Source organism: Mobula birostris, chromosome 20 (assembly GCF_030028105.1).
Source record: "Mobula birostris isolate sMobBir1 chromosome 20, sMobBir1.hap1, whole genome shotgun sequence".
Classification (NCBI taxonomy): Eukaryota; Metazoa; Chordata; class Chondrichthyes; order Myliobatiformes; family Myliobatidae; genus Mobula; species Mobula birostris.
This window is the reverse complement of record NC_092389.1, coordinates 39,884,832-39,900,871: the sequence shown is the minus strand read 5'-3', so window position 1 is coordinate 39,900,871 and position 16,040 is coordinate 39,884,832. Positions and strand designations below refer to the sequence as shown.

Genomic DNA, 16,040 nt, shown 5'->3' with positions numbered 1-16,040 from the left:
GGATAAATATAAAATATGAAATAATACTTTCTTTTGTTACCTTCAATTAAGGGCTTACTTAAAAGGTAAGCTGGGTCAAACAATGTTTTTGCCAAAACCTAATGAAATTGAAATTTTAATTCAAAAAGGGAAAATTAAAAAATTGATTTCTTGTATGTATAATTTGATTCAAGAACAGACAATTAAACAAGGAACCCATAAGTCAAAGCAAAAATGGGAAACAGATCTGAATATTAATATTGATGAAACAAATTGGTCAAGACTCTGTCTTGACAGTATGACAAATACAATAAATGTTCAACTTAGATTAGTACAATATAATTTTTTACACCAATTATATATTACACCACAAAAAATAAATAGATTAAATTCAAATCTATCCGATAAATGCTTTCGGTGTAATCAAGAAATTGGTACTTTTTTACATTGTTTTAAAATTCAACCCTTTTGGATAAATTTAAGAGTCTTATTGGAACAAATTACTGGAACTCAACTTCCACATAACCCTGTATTATTTCTATTAGGTGATATTGAAGGGATAAAGCCGAAACTTAAATTGAATAAATACCAGAAAGAATTTATAAAAATTGCATTGGCAGTAGCAAAGAAGACTATAGCAGTTACTTGGAAATCTGATTCATATTTAAGTATGGATCGTTGGAATAATGAAATGGCTAGTTCTATTCCACTCGAAAAAATTACTTATAATTTAAGAGATAAACATGTAACATTTTTGAATATTTGGCGCCCTTATTTACAAAAGATAGGATGGCATATTTAAGTGCTCCAATAAAGATCTTGGTCCCTTGGGGAAAGTAACAAATAATTATACCAAATTTATTTTGAATCCCATGGAGCATGTGGAAACCTTCCAATACCCAGGCGGTTCTTTTCTTTTTTCTCTCTTTCTTTCTTTTTAAGTAGGACTATATATGGGGGGGGGGGGGGAGGGGGAGGGTAGATTTTATCTTTTCATGTATTCTTTTTGAAAACTCAATAAAAATTATATTATATATGAAAAAAAGAGATCTTCCAGTGCAGGCTGCATCAGGTGCTGGAAGGACTACCGGGAGTGATCTGCGTCGCAGACGACATTCTGGTGTACAGAAAAGGGGAAACGCAGGAAAAGGCAATCACCGATCATGATGTGAAACTTGAGCAGCTATTACAGCGTTGTGCAGGGCAGCATATCAGGCTCAACAAGAACAAATCTGTCTTCAGAGCGACAGAGATACCCTTTTTGGGGCATCTCATCACAAGTGAGGGACTTCAGCCTGATCCTAAAAAGGTCGCTGACGTTCTCAACATGCCAGCACCCACGGATGTGCAGGCAGTGCAGCGATTGATCGGATCCGTCAACTACCTGAGCCGTTTTCTACCAAGACTCTCAGATATCCTTGAGCCAATAAGACAGCTGACAAAGCCAGATGTAGCATGGGAGTGGTCAGCTGAGCAGCAAAACGCTCTCTCCTAGATCAAGTGGATGGTATCCGAAGCACCGGTGTTAGCATACCACAATTCTAAGGAAGAGCTAACCATCGAATGTGACGCCAGCAACAAAGGCCTAGGGGCAGCACTCCTCCAGAATGGACGCCCGATCGCATATGCAAGCAGAGCACTAACGGACACAGAAACACGTTACGCAGCGATCGAAAAGGAAATGCTCGCAATCGTTCTCGCACTTGAGTGTTTTCATCAATACACTTTTGGCCGGTTCACAAGAGTACTCAGTGATCACAAGCCGCTCGAAATGATAGTTAAGAAGCAGTTGGTGAAGGCATCAAAGCGCCTACAGGGAATGCTTCTTCGCCTGCAGAGTTATGACTTGGACATCACCTACTGTCAAGGAAAGCTCATGCACCTCGCAGATACGCTATCGTGAGCAGTTAGTGGTACTCCAGGCCAGGAGAAGAGCTTCGGTGAAATCAACATGCTATCGCACCTGCCAATCCGCGATGAGCGTCTAGAGCAGATTCGCTTAGAAACAGCGAAAGATGACACACTACAGATGTCGAAACGCGTAATCATCAGTGGATGGCCGAGCGAACGTGACACGCTACCAGAGCAACTTACATCTTACTATAGCTACAGGGATGAGCTCGCAGTCCAAGATGGCTTAATCTTCAAAGGTGAGCGTGTCATCATACCGCAACGCAAGTGAAGGAAAGAATTCATTCGTCACACTTGGGCGTAGAAGGATGCCTCAGACGCGCACGCGAATGTCTTTTTTGGCCAGGCATGAGCAATGACATCAAGCAATATATTGCTACATGTGATATTTGTTGCACATACGAAATGAGTCAGCAGAAAGAATTGCTTAGGAGTCATGAGGCACCTGCTCAGCCACGGGAAAAGATAGGTACCGACCCCTTTACATTCGAAGGAAAAGAGTACCTCTTCACCGTTGATTACTACAGCAATTTCTTCGAGGTAGATCTATGCGATACGACCAGCGCAGCCGTTATTCGCAAATTGAAGGCTCATTTTGCGAGATGTGGTAGCCCAACACAAGTGGTTAGTGATAATGGGCCACAATACACGTCAGCGGAGTTACACAGATTTGCACGAGAATGGGATTTTGAGCTCTTGTGTAGCAGTCTTGGAAATAGCAGAGCGAATGGAAAAGCTGAATCAGCAGTTAAAACAGCTAAGCGGATCCTCACAAAGAGCAACAAATCGCGAGCAGATCCCAACCTCGCACTTCTAGACCATCGCAACACACCTTCGCAAGGGCTCAACACGAGTCCTGCCCAGTGTTTGATGAATTGCCGCACTCGCACGCTCCTGCCTACAACAGCGAGTTTACTGGAACCCAGAGTTGTACGCGAACGCGAGCGTATGAAACAACGCGTTCCGCAGCAGGCCGACAATTACAACAAATCAGCCAAAGATCTTGCCCCGCTCAACGAAAGGGATACCGTGCGCATGCAACCCCTGGTGCAAGGTAAAAAGAATTGGGAGAAAGCAATTGTGTGTCGGCGCCTTGATGAGCATTCATATGTAGTTCAAACCCCCTCTGGGATCTACTGACGTAATCGCACACATCTACAAAAGACGGCTGAGGAACCGTCTGAAAAGCTAATCACATATGAACAGGCAAAACTAGGTCAAACAACCGAGATCAATCACCACAGTGTGCCTACCGTATCAAATGCACACAGCCAAACAATAGCAGAGGCTAATGACAACACAAACGTTGAAATATGCAACAAACAACAGGATTCGGACAAAACAGTAAAAACTCATTCTGGCTGCACAGTGAAAAGGCCACAATATCTAGAAGACTTTGTCCCACATTGAATAATTGCAAGAAAAATTGAAAAGTAAGTCTGTGACACTATTTGGCATTTTCATATCATGTTTATACTCAAAGGAGGACCATGTCCTATTTGAGGTTATGTAGTTTGAAGTTAAAATCGAATTTTAGTATGTTTTATATTTTGTAGATATGCTCATATAAATGGAAATAATGAGTGGTATGTATTTGTGACAGGCATAAGAGACATAAGGCATGATTAATGAATGCTTTGAAAGTTAATTCCATGAAAATATACTGGAAAGCAGACTTCAGAGAAATTGAGATTAATTGTTAATACAATTGTTCCTTTTCTTTGTTTTGATAAAAAGGGGGATGTTATGATATACTTGTACATGCACTCGTGAGCAGACAATTAAAGTTGGTGCGCATACGCCGTTGTTTTTATCTGAAATATCTGTCTCGAAACACTTGGCGCGCAGCCTCAAAACTTGAGGAGCGTGATCTTCAACAATACAAATGGAATGACCCTTATAATGCAATTTTCCTCTCCGACGTGCTTCCATAATCAAAAGGTTTTTCACCTGATATCGATGAAAACAGAGTATATCAGGGTGTGGCCTAGAGCCTCACTCGGGCTTGGCCAGAAATGAATGGTGAGCTTTGTTTAACTTGGGTAAAGTCGGAAGAGTATCTTTCCCAAAAATCTCACAAAGTAAAGAAGAAAAAAATTCAACAGGAGATCCGCTTTCGATAGCCTCTGGCAGACCGAGGATTCGTAGGTTATGCCTTCTGCTCTGAGCTTCTAGATCAGTTATTTTAGAGGTTAACTTAGTGTTATACTCACTCAAATTAGAACAAACGGTTTCCAGCTGCTGAACATGACATTTTAAATCTTCAGTCTCTGAGTCAAGATGAGAGAGACATATGGCATGATCCTCCACTTTGGAATTAATTTGATCCAATTTTGACTCCAACGAACTGAAAGAAGACTTATACTCGGACTTAAGTTCAGATATAATCACATGTCGGTGCTGATCCAAAATGGCGATAATGTCGGCAGAGCAGCCGGAGGCAGTCGCAGTCACAGAGACTTCTTTTTCCCCAGATCTAGAGGGCTTGAAAGCCACTGTAGGACAGGCGTATTCGCAGGCAGGTAGAACAAAAAAAATTAGCAGTCTGGGGTAAAAAAAAAGTGAGCCCATTGAGGTTGTCTGGGATTACCTCGAGAGACAGAGCAAACAAGACAGCCAAGAACTGTGGCAACTCTCCAAGATTCTTGGAACAACCTACCAACTAATTTTCTTACAAAACTGCACAACAGTGTACCGAAGAGAATTGATTTCAGTTTTAAAGGCGAAAGGTGGTCACACCAAATATTGATTTGATTTAGATCTTGTTTTTACTGTTTGCTGCTCTTTATAGTATTTTGTGATACTTAGAAACTTTTCATTTCATTATCTTTGAAAGCATCTTTGCTTTACATGTACCTAAGACCTCTCATGCTCTTTCGCTCCAAACAGAAAAGCCCTAGCTCACTCAACCTATCCTCATAAGACATGCTCTCTAGAGCAGGTAGCATCTGGGCACATCTCTACATACTTCATATAATGAGGCGACCACAAGGGAACACAACATTCCACGCGTAGCCCAATCAGGACTGCACTTTCCTGCCAACTAACATTTAATTCAAATTATTAACAATCCAAATTAAATATTTTTCAGCATAATTAATAATTAGTTCAGCACAACATTGTTGTGTTGCACTGCTCTATGTTCTAACAATTCTAAGCACCACAAAAATCCTCCTGGGTTTTAACAAAATATCCTCCCGTCCAGTAACGACTCCAAACAGAGAAGCTTCAAATAGAGTTCAGTGAGACCCCCATCACTGCTCCCCTTCTGCTGTACGACTCTTTGATCATGCGCTCCTCACTTGTTCTTCTTCCCCTCGTCCTCACCTTCTTCACCCTTCCTTTTCAGTCTTGATGAAGGGTCTTGGCCTGAAACATGGACTGTCCATCGACGCTGCCACCACCTGAGCTGCTCAGATCCCCTAGCATTTTGTATGTGTTGCTTGGAATTGTTGTATTTTCCTTGTAGTTTAACTTTCATATGCTTGCTTGTATTTATAATTGTTCAGTGAATTTTCCAGTAATTACTGTAAAGCTGCCTCGGTATTTTCCTGGGAAATTCCTGGTTCCAGTGGAAGGTGCCATATTACACAGATCTGGTTACCCTATTGGTTAACTGTTATCAATCCAATTTTCTGTTTATCTCTAGACTTTGCTGACGTAACAATAAAACGGCAGCAAGGAACAAGTTTTATGCCTTGTTCGTGCCTTCAGAAGGAGCATCAGAATCCAACCTTATGCAGCAACAAGCAATACTCACAGTGAAGCCCAGTTAATGCGAGGACTGCAGCCACTTGTGTTTTATTTCCTACTGTCATCTTCCAGGCATCCCGAAAAATTGTTTGCTGCTTTACTACGTTTGTTGCCTCTTCCAAAGTGGAACACTGAAAAGAAACCAACCTTTAACTTCCGGAAAGAAAATGATCAGAGCCTCTCCATGAACAAAAGAATCAGCTTACATTTTAGAAACAGTAAGCACACAAGTCATAAAAATACTATTTTTTGTAATGTTAGCCTCTGAATCAAAGAACGTTTTCTATTCCACAGCACCCACATTTTCTATTTTACAGGAATGAATACCCACTGTAAATTGGAGGGCCACTTCATTGAGCACCTCTGTTCCATTTACCAAAAGCAGAATTTCCTGCTGACCAAACATTTTAATTCCAATTCCCAGTCCCATTCTGACATGTCAGTCCATGGCCCCCTCATGTGTCATGATAATGCCATCCTCTCCTTACAGTAAAAAGAGTTCCCTCCCCCTCCCCACTCTAGTCTCACCAACTATCACTTCCGCCTGGGTCCCCTCCTCCTTCCCTTTCTCCTATGGTCCACTCCCCTCTCCAGTCACATTCCTTCCACTTTATCTTTCCCACCCATCTGTCTTCAGTTGTCCTCCTTCCCCTCCCCTCCCCACCACATTTTTATGCTGGCATCTTCCCCCTTCCTTCCCAGTCCTGAAGAAGGGTCTCGGTCTGAAATATCGACTTTATTCATTTCCATCACTGCCGCCTGACCTGCTGAGTTCCTCCAGCATTGGTCTCTGTTGCTTTGGATTTCCTGCATCCGCAGAATTTTTTGTGTTAATTTCTTTTTGTTTTGTGTTCAACAGCCAGGAAAGTTACATTTCAGAGAGGAAGAAACAATAAGAAGTCTCTATTCCTCCCAGAAAATGGGTTGAAAATAATAATTGACATGAGGCAACATCTGGAGATTGTGGCCAGCCTGAAAGAAAGAATTAACCTCCCAACCAAATTTACTTGGGAGCCTTGTTAAATAGGTAGGAGATCCCGTGCTTAGAACATATTTATGCAAAGTTTGGTTTTACCTGGACAAGGTTTTCATTAACAACACGAACAAACTGGATTAGCAGTGGTCGTTTCATCTGGAAAACGATTTGAAAATAAAGGATAAGTCACCAGTTAGAGCAGGAAGAGGAAAAGTCATGTGGCCGAGCTTCAGAAACTTACAGCATAAACAAGCAGAGCTCTGTGTGCAGATTCCAAAAGATCAATGATCTTCAGTGTTTTGAGATCAAGGTCTTGGAGCTCACCATAACTATAAGAAACAGGGAAAAATCAGTTTCATGAACTCAATACCTACAGAAGAAACTTATAACTCTGCGCTATACACTCAGTGGCCAATTTATAAAACTATGATATACACTCAGTGACCAATTTATAAAACTGTGATATACTCTCAGAGGCAAGATTTATAAAACTGTGATATATGCTCAGTGGCCAATTTATAAAACTGTGATATACACTCAGTGGCCAATTTATAAAACTGTAATATACGCTCAGTGGCAAATTTATAAAACTGTGATATACGCTCAGTGGCCAATTTATAAAACTGTGATATATGCTCAGTGGCAAATTTATAAAACTGTGATATACGCTCAGTGGCCAATTTATAAAACTGTGATATACGCTCAGTGGCCAATTTATAACACTGTGATATACATTCAGTGGCAAATTTATAAAACTGTGATATACACTCAATGGCAAATTTATAAAACTCGGACATACACTCAGACACACAGACATGAAGCCCAGAACAGACCCTCAGACACACACAAACATGAAGCCCAGAACAGGCCGTCAGACACACAGACATGAAGCCCAGAACATGCCCTCAGACACACAGACACGAAGCCCAAAACAGACCCTCAGACACACAGACATGAAGCCCAGAACAGACCCTCAGACAAAGAGACATGAATCCCAGAACTACCCTCAAACACACAGACATGAAGCGCAGAACAGGCCCTCTGACCCACAGACATGAAGCCCAGTACAGGCCCACAGACACTCAAACCCACAGACATGAAGACCAGAACAGGCCCTCAGACACAGACACATGAAGCCCAGAACAGGCCCACAGACATATCAACCCAGAGAGAGCCAGAGGGAGAAAGCCCAGCACAGGCCCACAGACATATCAACCCTCAAACCCACAGACATGAAGCCCAGAACAGGTACTCAGACAAACAGACATGAAGCCCAGAACATGCCCTCAGACGCACAGGCATGAAGCCCAGAACACACCCTCAGACACACAGACATGAAGCCCAGAACAGGCCCTCAGACGCACAGAGATGAAGCCAAGAACAGGCCCTCAGACACACAGACATGAGGCCCAGAACAGACCCTCAGACTGTCAGACATGAAGACCAGAACAGGCCCTCAGACACACAGACATGAAACCCAGAACAAACCCTCAGTCAGATATGAAGACCAGACCAGGTATTCAAACCCACAGACATGAGGCCCAGAATAGACTCTCAGACAGTCAGACATGAAGCCAGGACCGGACACTCGGACACACAGACATGAAGCCCAGAACATGCCCTCACACACACAGACATGAAGCCCAGAACATGCCCTCACACACACAAACATGAGGCCCAGAACAGACCCTGAGAGACAAGGCCCAGAACAGACACACAGACATGAAGCCCGGAACAGACCCACAGACATGAAGCCCAGAACAGACACCCAGACACACAGACATGAAGCCCAGAACAGGCCCTCAGACACACAGACATGAGGCCCAGAACAAACCCTCAGACACACAGACATGAAGCCCAGAACATGCCCTCACACACACAGACATAAGGCCCAGAACAGACCCTGAGAGACAAGGCCCAGAATAGACCCTGAGAGACAAGGCCCAGAACAGGCCCACAGACCCACAGGCATGAAGCCCGGAACAGACCCACAGACATGAAGCCCAGAACATGCCCTCACACATACAGACATGAAGCCCAGAACAAACCCTCAGACAGTCAGACATGAGGACTAGAACAGGTACTCAAACCCACAGACATGAGGCCCGGAACATGCCCTCAGACACACAGACATGAAGCCCAGAACAGGCCCTCAGACACACAGACATGAGGCCCAGAACAGACTCACAGAGACGAGGCCCAGAATAGGCCCATAGACACACAGACATGAAGCCCGGAACAGACACTCAGACATGAAGCCTCAAACATGCCCTCAGACACACAGACATGAAGCCCAGAACAGGCCCTCAGACACACAGACATGAGGCCCAGAACAGACCCTCAGAGACGAGGCCCAGAAGAGGCCCACAGACACACAGACATGAAGCCCAGAAAAAAACCCTCAGACACACAGACATGAAGCCCAGTACAGGCCCACAGACACACAGACCCTCAAACCCACAGACATGAAGACCAGAACAGGCCCTCAGACACACAGACATGAAGCCCAGAACAGACCCCTCATACAGTCAAGCATGAAGACCAGAACAGACCCTCATACAGTCAAACATGAAGACCAGAACAGACCCTCATACAGTCAAACATGAAGACCAGAACAGACCCTCAGACACAGAGACATGAAGCCCAGAACAGGCCCTCTGACCCACAGAGATGAAGCCCAGAACAAGCCCTCAGACATCTGTATTACTCTGTGTTCACATCATTATATTCCACTGTCTTGGTATTGTATTTTAATTCAAAATTTCAGCATCTGTATTACTCTGTGTTTACATCATTATTTTCCAGTTTGGAGTGTTATTATTTTTGAATCTTTCACTGAGAAGTAATAGGCACATATTATAATTCAAATCTGAAAAGGTCTGGTGGAATGCTAACTCTGAGTTTGACTGTAATGGATGTTTAAATGGTTTGATTTATTTTATTAGCTACCAAGCTCCTGAAATTACTCTGGGGGGGTGTGACATAGTAGTGTAGCGGTTTGCATAACGCCTTGCAGTGCCAGTGACCCCAGTTCATTTTCCGCTGCTGTCTGTAAGGAGTTTATACATTCTCCCTGGGAATGGGTGGAATTCCTCCAGTTCCCTCCCACGTTACAAAGATGGAGTGTTGATTGGTCGGGCTGAAGGGCCTATTAACCGTGCTGTTTCTGTTCATAAGATTGAACTTACTCCTCATGCTGGATGAGATCTGCTTGGACAGCCCAGTTCCTGTATAGTTCGTCCGTGTAAGGCCGACCGAAGAGAATGGGGCTCAGTAGTTGGACCTTCACAATGTGACAATACCTCTTCAAAACCGAAGTCCTCAGGTAACACCATCGCTTTGGGATCAGAACTGCAAGCAAGGACATGCACCTTCAGAAAGAACACTGCAACTGGATACCCTATCAAAATCACTTGCCTGTAAATATGCAATTTTGTTTAATTAAGCCATTCCGCGTGCATTGTAAATATCTGCTTTGCACAGACTGGAGTAGCACCACAATCTCCTTGTCTTGAGCAAGTTCTATTCTGTTCTGATCTGTTGCAAAAGCTCAATGGAATCAAGCCAATAGAAATAAATAAAATTAGTTAACTTGAAAAGCCATCACCTTCCCCCCACTGCCCGATAACAGCCCATGGTTGGTTTCACACAACTGTCACACTAATGTAGAAGCATGCACTTAGCTCCATACTTGAATGGTCTGGTCACAAATGTTAATCTTTACAGTGCCACACTTTATATCTTCAGGAAGTCAGTATAGCATTATATCATGTGGAAAGTAGCTGAGCTCACAGCTTGCTTCTGCATTCTCAATCATCACTCTGTCATAGGGAAGTAGCAAGCTTAGCTCAGGCAAAGCAACACAAACACAGAAAAGCAGAGCAGGGGCTAACTTTAAAATTAGCAGCTTTGTCGTTACTGGTATTTGGGCACCACTCCCAGAGTTGTCTTACCTTCATAGCTTAACTGTGCAGGTTTAAATGGAGGGAACCACGGTTTCAATTCCTGCAATCACAATGCAATGGTTCAAGCAAATCTACGCATTCCGTGTCACAGAATGATCAATTCATGCAGCACAATAGGACTAAAGCTAGAATCCACTTTTGCAATCGGGAACTCTTAAATAAGCAAATGGCTGGATGAACTGACTCCAGCAAATACAATAAGCCAGTTAGGATGGAGGTATGCAGCCATTTCATGACTAAGCATTGTGAAATTTTCAAATTTTCTTCTCAGTCAACAGATAAACCTAAGACAGATTCACTTGCAGGACTGGTAGCTATGTAAAACTGTGGCAAATCAGCTTAGTACATCAGGCTTAGAACACAGAACAGCACAGGGACTGTATTTCAGTGGTCACACATACTGCACAGCTCAAACACCACCCACAAATTTACCAGCAACACAACTATTGTTGGCAGAATTTCAAATGGTGACAAGGAGGTGTACAAGAGACAGATAGATCATCTGGTTGAGTGGTGTCACAACAACAACCTTGCACTCAACATCAGTCAGACCAAGGAATTGATTCTGGATTTTGGGAAGGGAAAATCAAAGGATCAGCAATGGAAAGAGTGAGCAGTTTCAAGTTTCTGAGTGTCACCATCTCTGATGCTCTACCCTGGGCCAACTGCAATTACAAAGAAGCCGTACCAGCGGCTGTGTTTCACTAGGGGTTTGAGGAGACTTGATACGTCATCAAAGACTCACAACTTTCTACAGATGTACCGTGGAGAGCATTCTAGCTGGTTGCATCATCATCTGGTATGGAGGGTCCACTGGACAGGATCGGAAAGAGCTGCAGAGAGTTGTAAACTCAGCCAGCTCCATCACGGACACGAGCCTCCCCAGTGTCCAGGACACCTTCAAAGGGCAATACCTCAAAAAGACGGCATCCATCATGAAGGACCCCCGTCAGCTAGGACATTCCCTCTTCTCATTGCTACCATCAAGGAGAAGGTACAGGAGCCTGAAGACACACACTCAACTTTTTAGGAACAGCTTCTTGCCCTTCACCATCAGATTCCTGATGAATAATGAATATCTCACTGGTTTCTGCGCTCTCTTTTTACAGTAATTTTTATACGCACATGTGTGTATGATTTTTATTTCAATTTATAATTTATAGTTATGTATTTGAATGTATTGCTGCTGCAAAACAACAAGTTTCATAACATACACCAGTGGCATTAAACCTGGTTCTGAATCTGCTGCTATTTCTTGTATTCAATCAAATAACAATATAGCACGTGTGTACCAAAGCAATGAATGAAAGAATTGGATATTTTCTAGTCAGCTAATTCCACTAATTAAAAACTCTAGAAAACAAAGCACAATTCATCAATGGATGCAGAAGCTGAAAAACTTGCAACTCCAATAAACTGAATATATTGAATCACAATGACTGGATGGAATTTTTAACATCTCAGGGGGAATAATGAAAGACTTACAAATTTAACAGTATTAAATTGGCTGCTTAGCAAATATTTGTTTACTACAATGAAGAGCAAGGAACTTGTCTTTCAAACACAATGAAAATCAGCAACATTTAACAGTCTTTTTGATCAGGTTAATGGGAAGAATCCAATAAATTAAATAAAGTTTTTATAATTTAAAAAAAATTATTGAGCACCTTTGAGTTTAAGCTTATACCACCTGACTGCACATAAGCACAACCAAATGAAACAGCGCTCCTCTGGACCACGGTGGACCCACAGAAGTAGTCAACGTTTCTGGCCGAAACCCTCCGGCAGGACTGGAGAAAAAAGTCTGAGGAGTAGATTTAAAAAGTGGAGGGAGGGGAGGGGAGGGGAGAACCACCGGTGACAGGTGAAACCGGGAGGGGGAGGAGTGAAGCAAGAGCTGGGAAGTCGATTGGTGAAAGAGATACAGGGCTGGAGAAGGGGGAATCTGATAGGAGAGGACAAAAGGGCATGGGAGAAAGGAAAGGGTGGGGGGGGGGAGAGCACCAGAGGGAGGCAGTGGGCAGGCAAGGAGATAAGGTGAGAGAGGGAAAAGGGGATGGGGAATGGTGAAGGTGGGGGGGGTGTTGCATTACTAGAAGTTTGAGAAATCAATGCTCATGCCATCAGGTTGGAGGCTACCCAGATGGAACATGTGTTGTTCCTCCAACCTGGGTGTAGCTTCATCACGTCAGTAGAGGAGGTCATGGATGGGTATATTGGAAAGGGAATGGGAAATGGAATTAAAATGGGTGGCCACTGGGAGATCCCGCTGTTTTGGCGGACGGAGCGTAGCGCTCGGCGAAACAGTCTCCCAATCTACATCGGGTCTCACCGATATACCGGAGGCCATACCAGGAGCACTGGACACAGAATATAGCCCCAAAAGACTCACAGGTGAAGTGTCACCTCACCTGGAAGGACTGTTTGGGGTCCTGAATGAGACTGAGGGAGGAGCACTTGTTCCATTTTCAAGACTAAGTGCCAATAAAGTTGTGAAATTCTATTTTCTTGGCCTGGCTTTTTAAAAACAAAACACATTTTAAAAACAGCTCCACTGCACTTTTCCAACACTATATGAGATGACCATAATAACAAACAGCAGGAAGTCAGTACACAGCTGGTGTTGTTTAAAGATCCACACTTAGAGATTTTGGGGATCTCCATAGCAGGAACCTTGTCATTATTCACTAATACTTAAACAAGTTAAAAAGTCACGATTGTGGTAGTAGTTACAGTGGAACCATAAATGAAATGCACTTTTACCAGGAAAATAGTGCATTCAGTCTTTTCATCATTACTCACCTCGTCAGAGGAAACTATATTTGGTAAATCACTTGACTCCGAAGTAGAACCACCATCACTATCCCAAATCTCTGGGTTCATGATTGCAACTAAGCAACTGGAGTATTAAAATTAGACATCTAATATTTTTTCCAACACCTTCTGGCAACCAACGTTCTCCTGACAAAACAAAAGTAGATAATCACCGATTTCAGATGTTGTTACAAACCTCCCACATATTTTGCTGGTCTGGACATGCACTTGTATAAAAATTAACAAGTAGTTCAAAGAGAAAGACAAATAAATACAAGTAGCAGCGTGAAACAAAGTACCAGCCCTCTCAGAATAAACTTAACACTGATGTGGATACATGTGCACTTGCACACACCAGAAACGGCTGTACGTGAGTGGTACTTATAAAGAAAAACACTGCCAGAGCAATTTGTCAGTCACCAAGCGTTGGTGCAAGCAGACAGACAAAACAATCAACATGCTGAAAAATAACTTGGGCCTTTTACCCCCACTCAACCTTTTCATTTCCAATTGATAACTGTGATGTTAACTACTTAATTTCCCCATTCCTCTCACTGACTCCAAACTCACTGCCTCTGGACAAACACAAGAGATTCTGCAGATGCTGGAATTCCAGAGCAACACACACACACACACACACAAAATGCTGGAGGAACTCAGCAGGTCAGGCAGCATCTATGGACAGTCGACATTTCAAGCTGAGACCCTTCTTCAGGCAACCTTTTCAGAAAGGGTAGGGTGGGTGACTAAGAAAGGGCCGGAATTCATACAGTAGCTGCACCTCTGCAACCAACCCAAAGCTATTCTGCAGAACAAGCTCCCACAAACTATAATGTAATGATGATCAGACAAACTTGATTATTGGTGCTGACTGAGGACCGTAGAGCTAACCAAAGAGTACTTCCTTTGTTCACACAGAGCCACGACACCTTTTACATCCACACAATACGGTAAATGGGTTTCAGCTTAACATACCATATGACAGTGCCACATCCTCCCCTTAAAACACCACTTATAGTACTGATTGCTGATGATGCTGGGCTCCCTCATATACCTGCTCTCTACCAACAAGGGCTCCCTCAATCCTGCACCCACTGTCTACTAACATGGGGCTCTCTTGATCCTGACCTTGCCCTCTAATAACACGGGGCTCCCTCGATCCTGCATCCGCTCTCTACCAACAAGGGCTCCCTCAATCCTGACCCTGCTCTCTCCCAATGCAGGGCTCCCTCGATCTTGCACCCGCTCTCTTCAAGCAAGAGCTCCCTCGATCCTCACCCTGCTCACTCCTAACACGGGGCTCCCTCAATCCTAACCCTGCTCACTACCAACAAGGGATCCCTCGATCCTGCATCCGCTCTCTACAAACATGGTTTCCCTCGATCCTGACCCTGCTCTCTACCAACACGGGGCTCCCTCGATCCTGTACCCACTATCTACTAACACAGGGCTCCCTCGATCCTAACCCTGCTCTCTGCCAACAAGGGCTCCCTCAATCCTGCAGCCAATCTCTACAAACAAGGGCTCCCTCGATCCTGATCCTGCTCACTTCCAACACGGGACTACCTCGATCCGGACACTGCTCACTACCAACACGGGGCTCTCTCGATCCTGCACCCACTATCTACTTCAGAGGGCTACCTCGATCCTGCCCGTCCTCTCTACCAACAAGGGCTCCCTCAATCCTGCACCTTATCTCTACAAACAAGGTATCCTTCGATCCTGACCCTGCTCTCTACCAACGCAGGGCTCACTCGATCCTGCATCCGCTCTCTACCAACAAGGGCTCCCTCGATCCTGCATCCTATCTCTGCAAACAAGGTATCCCTCGATCCTGACCTTGCTCTCTGCCAACACAGTGCTCTTTCGATCCTGCCCTTGATCTCCCCCAATGTAGGTTTTCCTTGATCCTTATACAGATTGGGGGTGCTTATACGGATTTGGGGGTATTTACACGGGCTGGGGGTGTTTATATGGTTTGTGGGTGTTTATACGGACCAGGCGGGGATTGGGGCTATTTATACAGACTGGAAGTGTTCATACACTTTGGGGATATTTATACGGACTGCGGTATTAGGGGTGTTTATATGGCCAGAATGTTTATACGGACTGGGGTGTTCATACGGTTTGGGGATATTTAGGAATGGGACTGGCATGGTGTTAAATCAAGATTGAAACGAGCACAATAGGAAGAGGGAGATACCCAGCCACCAACCAAGGCTGGGCTGCTGCGGCCAAACTGCACTCATTAGCAACCTAGCCATAGCCCCAGCCAGCAAGGCAGAGCAGAGCCGAGCCAAGCAGAACCACAGCGAACGCCCTTTGGAGCCACAGAAATTCCCACTACCAGCTCACCCCCCCCCCCCAGCCACCCAACTCACCGTCCGTCGACAAAATGGCTTCCCCTCCGCAAATCTCGCGAGAGTAGGTATTCTGGGCGCGGGGTACGCTGGGAACAGTAGTCCTGTAATCTCTGCCGACCAGACTGCCTTACTGACTCGTCGCTTTTGTTTGCATTTAGCCTGTTTCTCTCCACATCTTTCCTAGCAGATACATTAGGGGCATTCTTGGATAGGCACATGGATGAAAGAAAACCGAAAGGCTATGCTGCACGGAAGGGTTACATTGAGCAGATCGAGAAG

The 16,040-nt window shown here is 44.1% G+C and overlaps 1 protein-coding gene across 2 annotated transcripts in view; it reads right to left on the bottom strand.

Moving 5' to 3' along the window:
- The window catches only part of LOC140185149 (uncharacterized), a 252,545-nt gene extending 236,705 nt beyond the window's left edge, over positions 1–15,840 (bottom strand). The window contains exons 1-7 of one of the 2 annotated variants that reach the window (XM_072238527.1): positions 15,780–15,840; positions 13,387–13,545; positions 10,573–10,624; positions 9,808–9,970; positions 6,861–6,948; positions 6,719–6,775; positions 5,651–5,774 (exon numbers count right to left, since the gene is read on the bottom strand). In XM_072238527.1, coding sequence (XP_072094628.1) covers positions 5,651–5,774; positions 6,719–6,775; positions 6,861–6,948; positions 9,808–9,970; positions 10,573–10,624; positions 13,387–13,467 — 565 coding nt within the window. In that variant the 5' untranslated portion in view covers positions 13,468–13,545; positions 15,780–15,840. The remainder of the gene's footprint in view (positions 1–5,650; positions 5,775–6,718; positions 6,776–6,860; positions 6,949–9,807; positions 9,971–10,572; positions 10,625–13,386; positions 13,546–15,779) is intronic. The other variant, XM_072238528.1, reaches the window with a different exon arrangement.
- Positions 15,841–16,040: the final 200 nt, after the last annotated feature.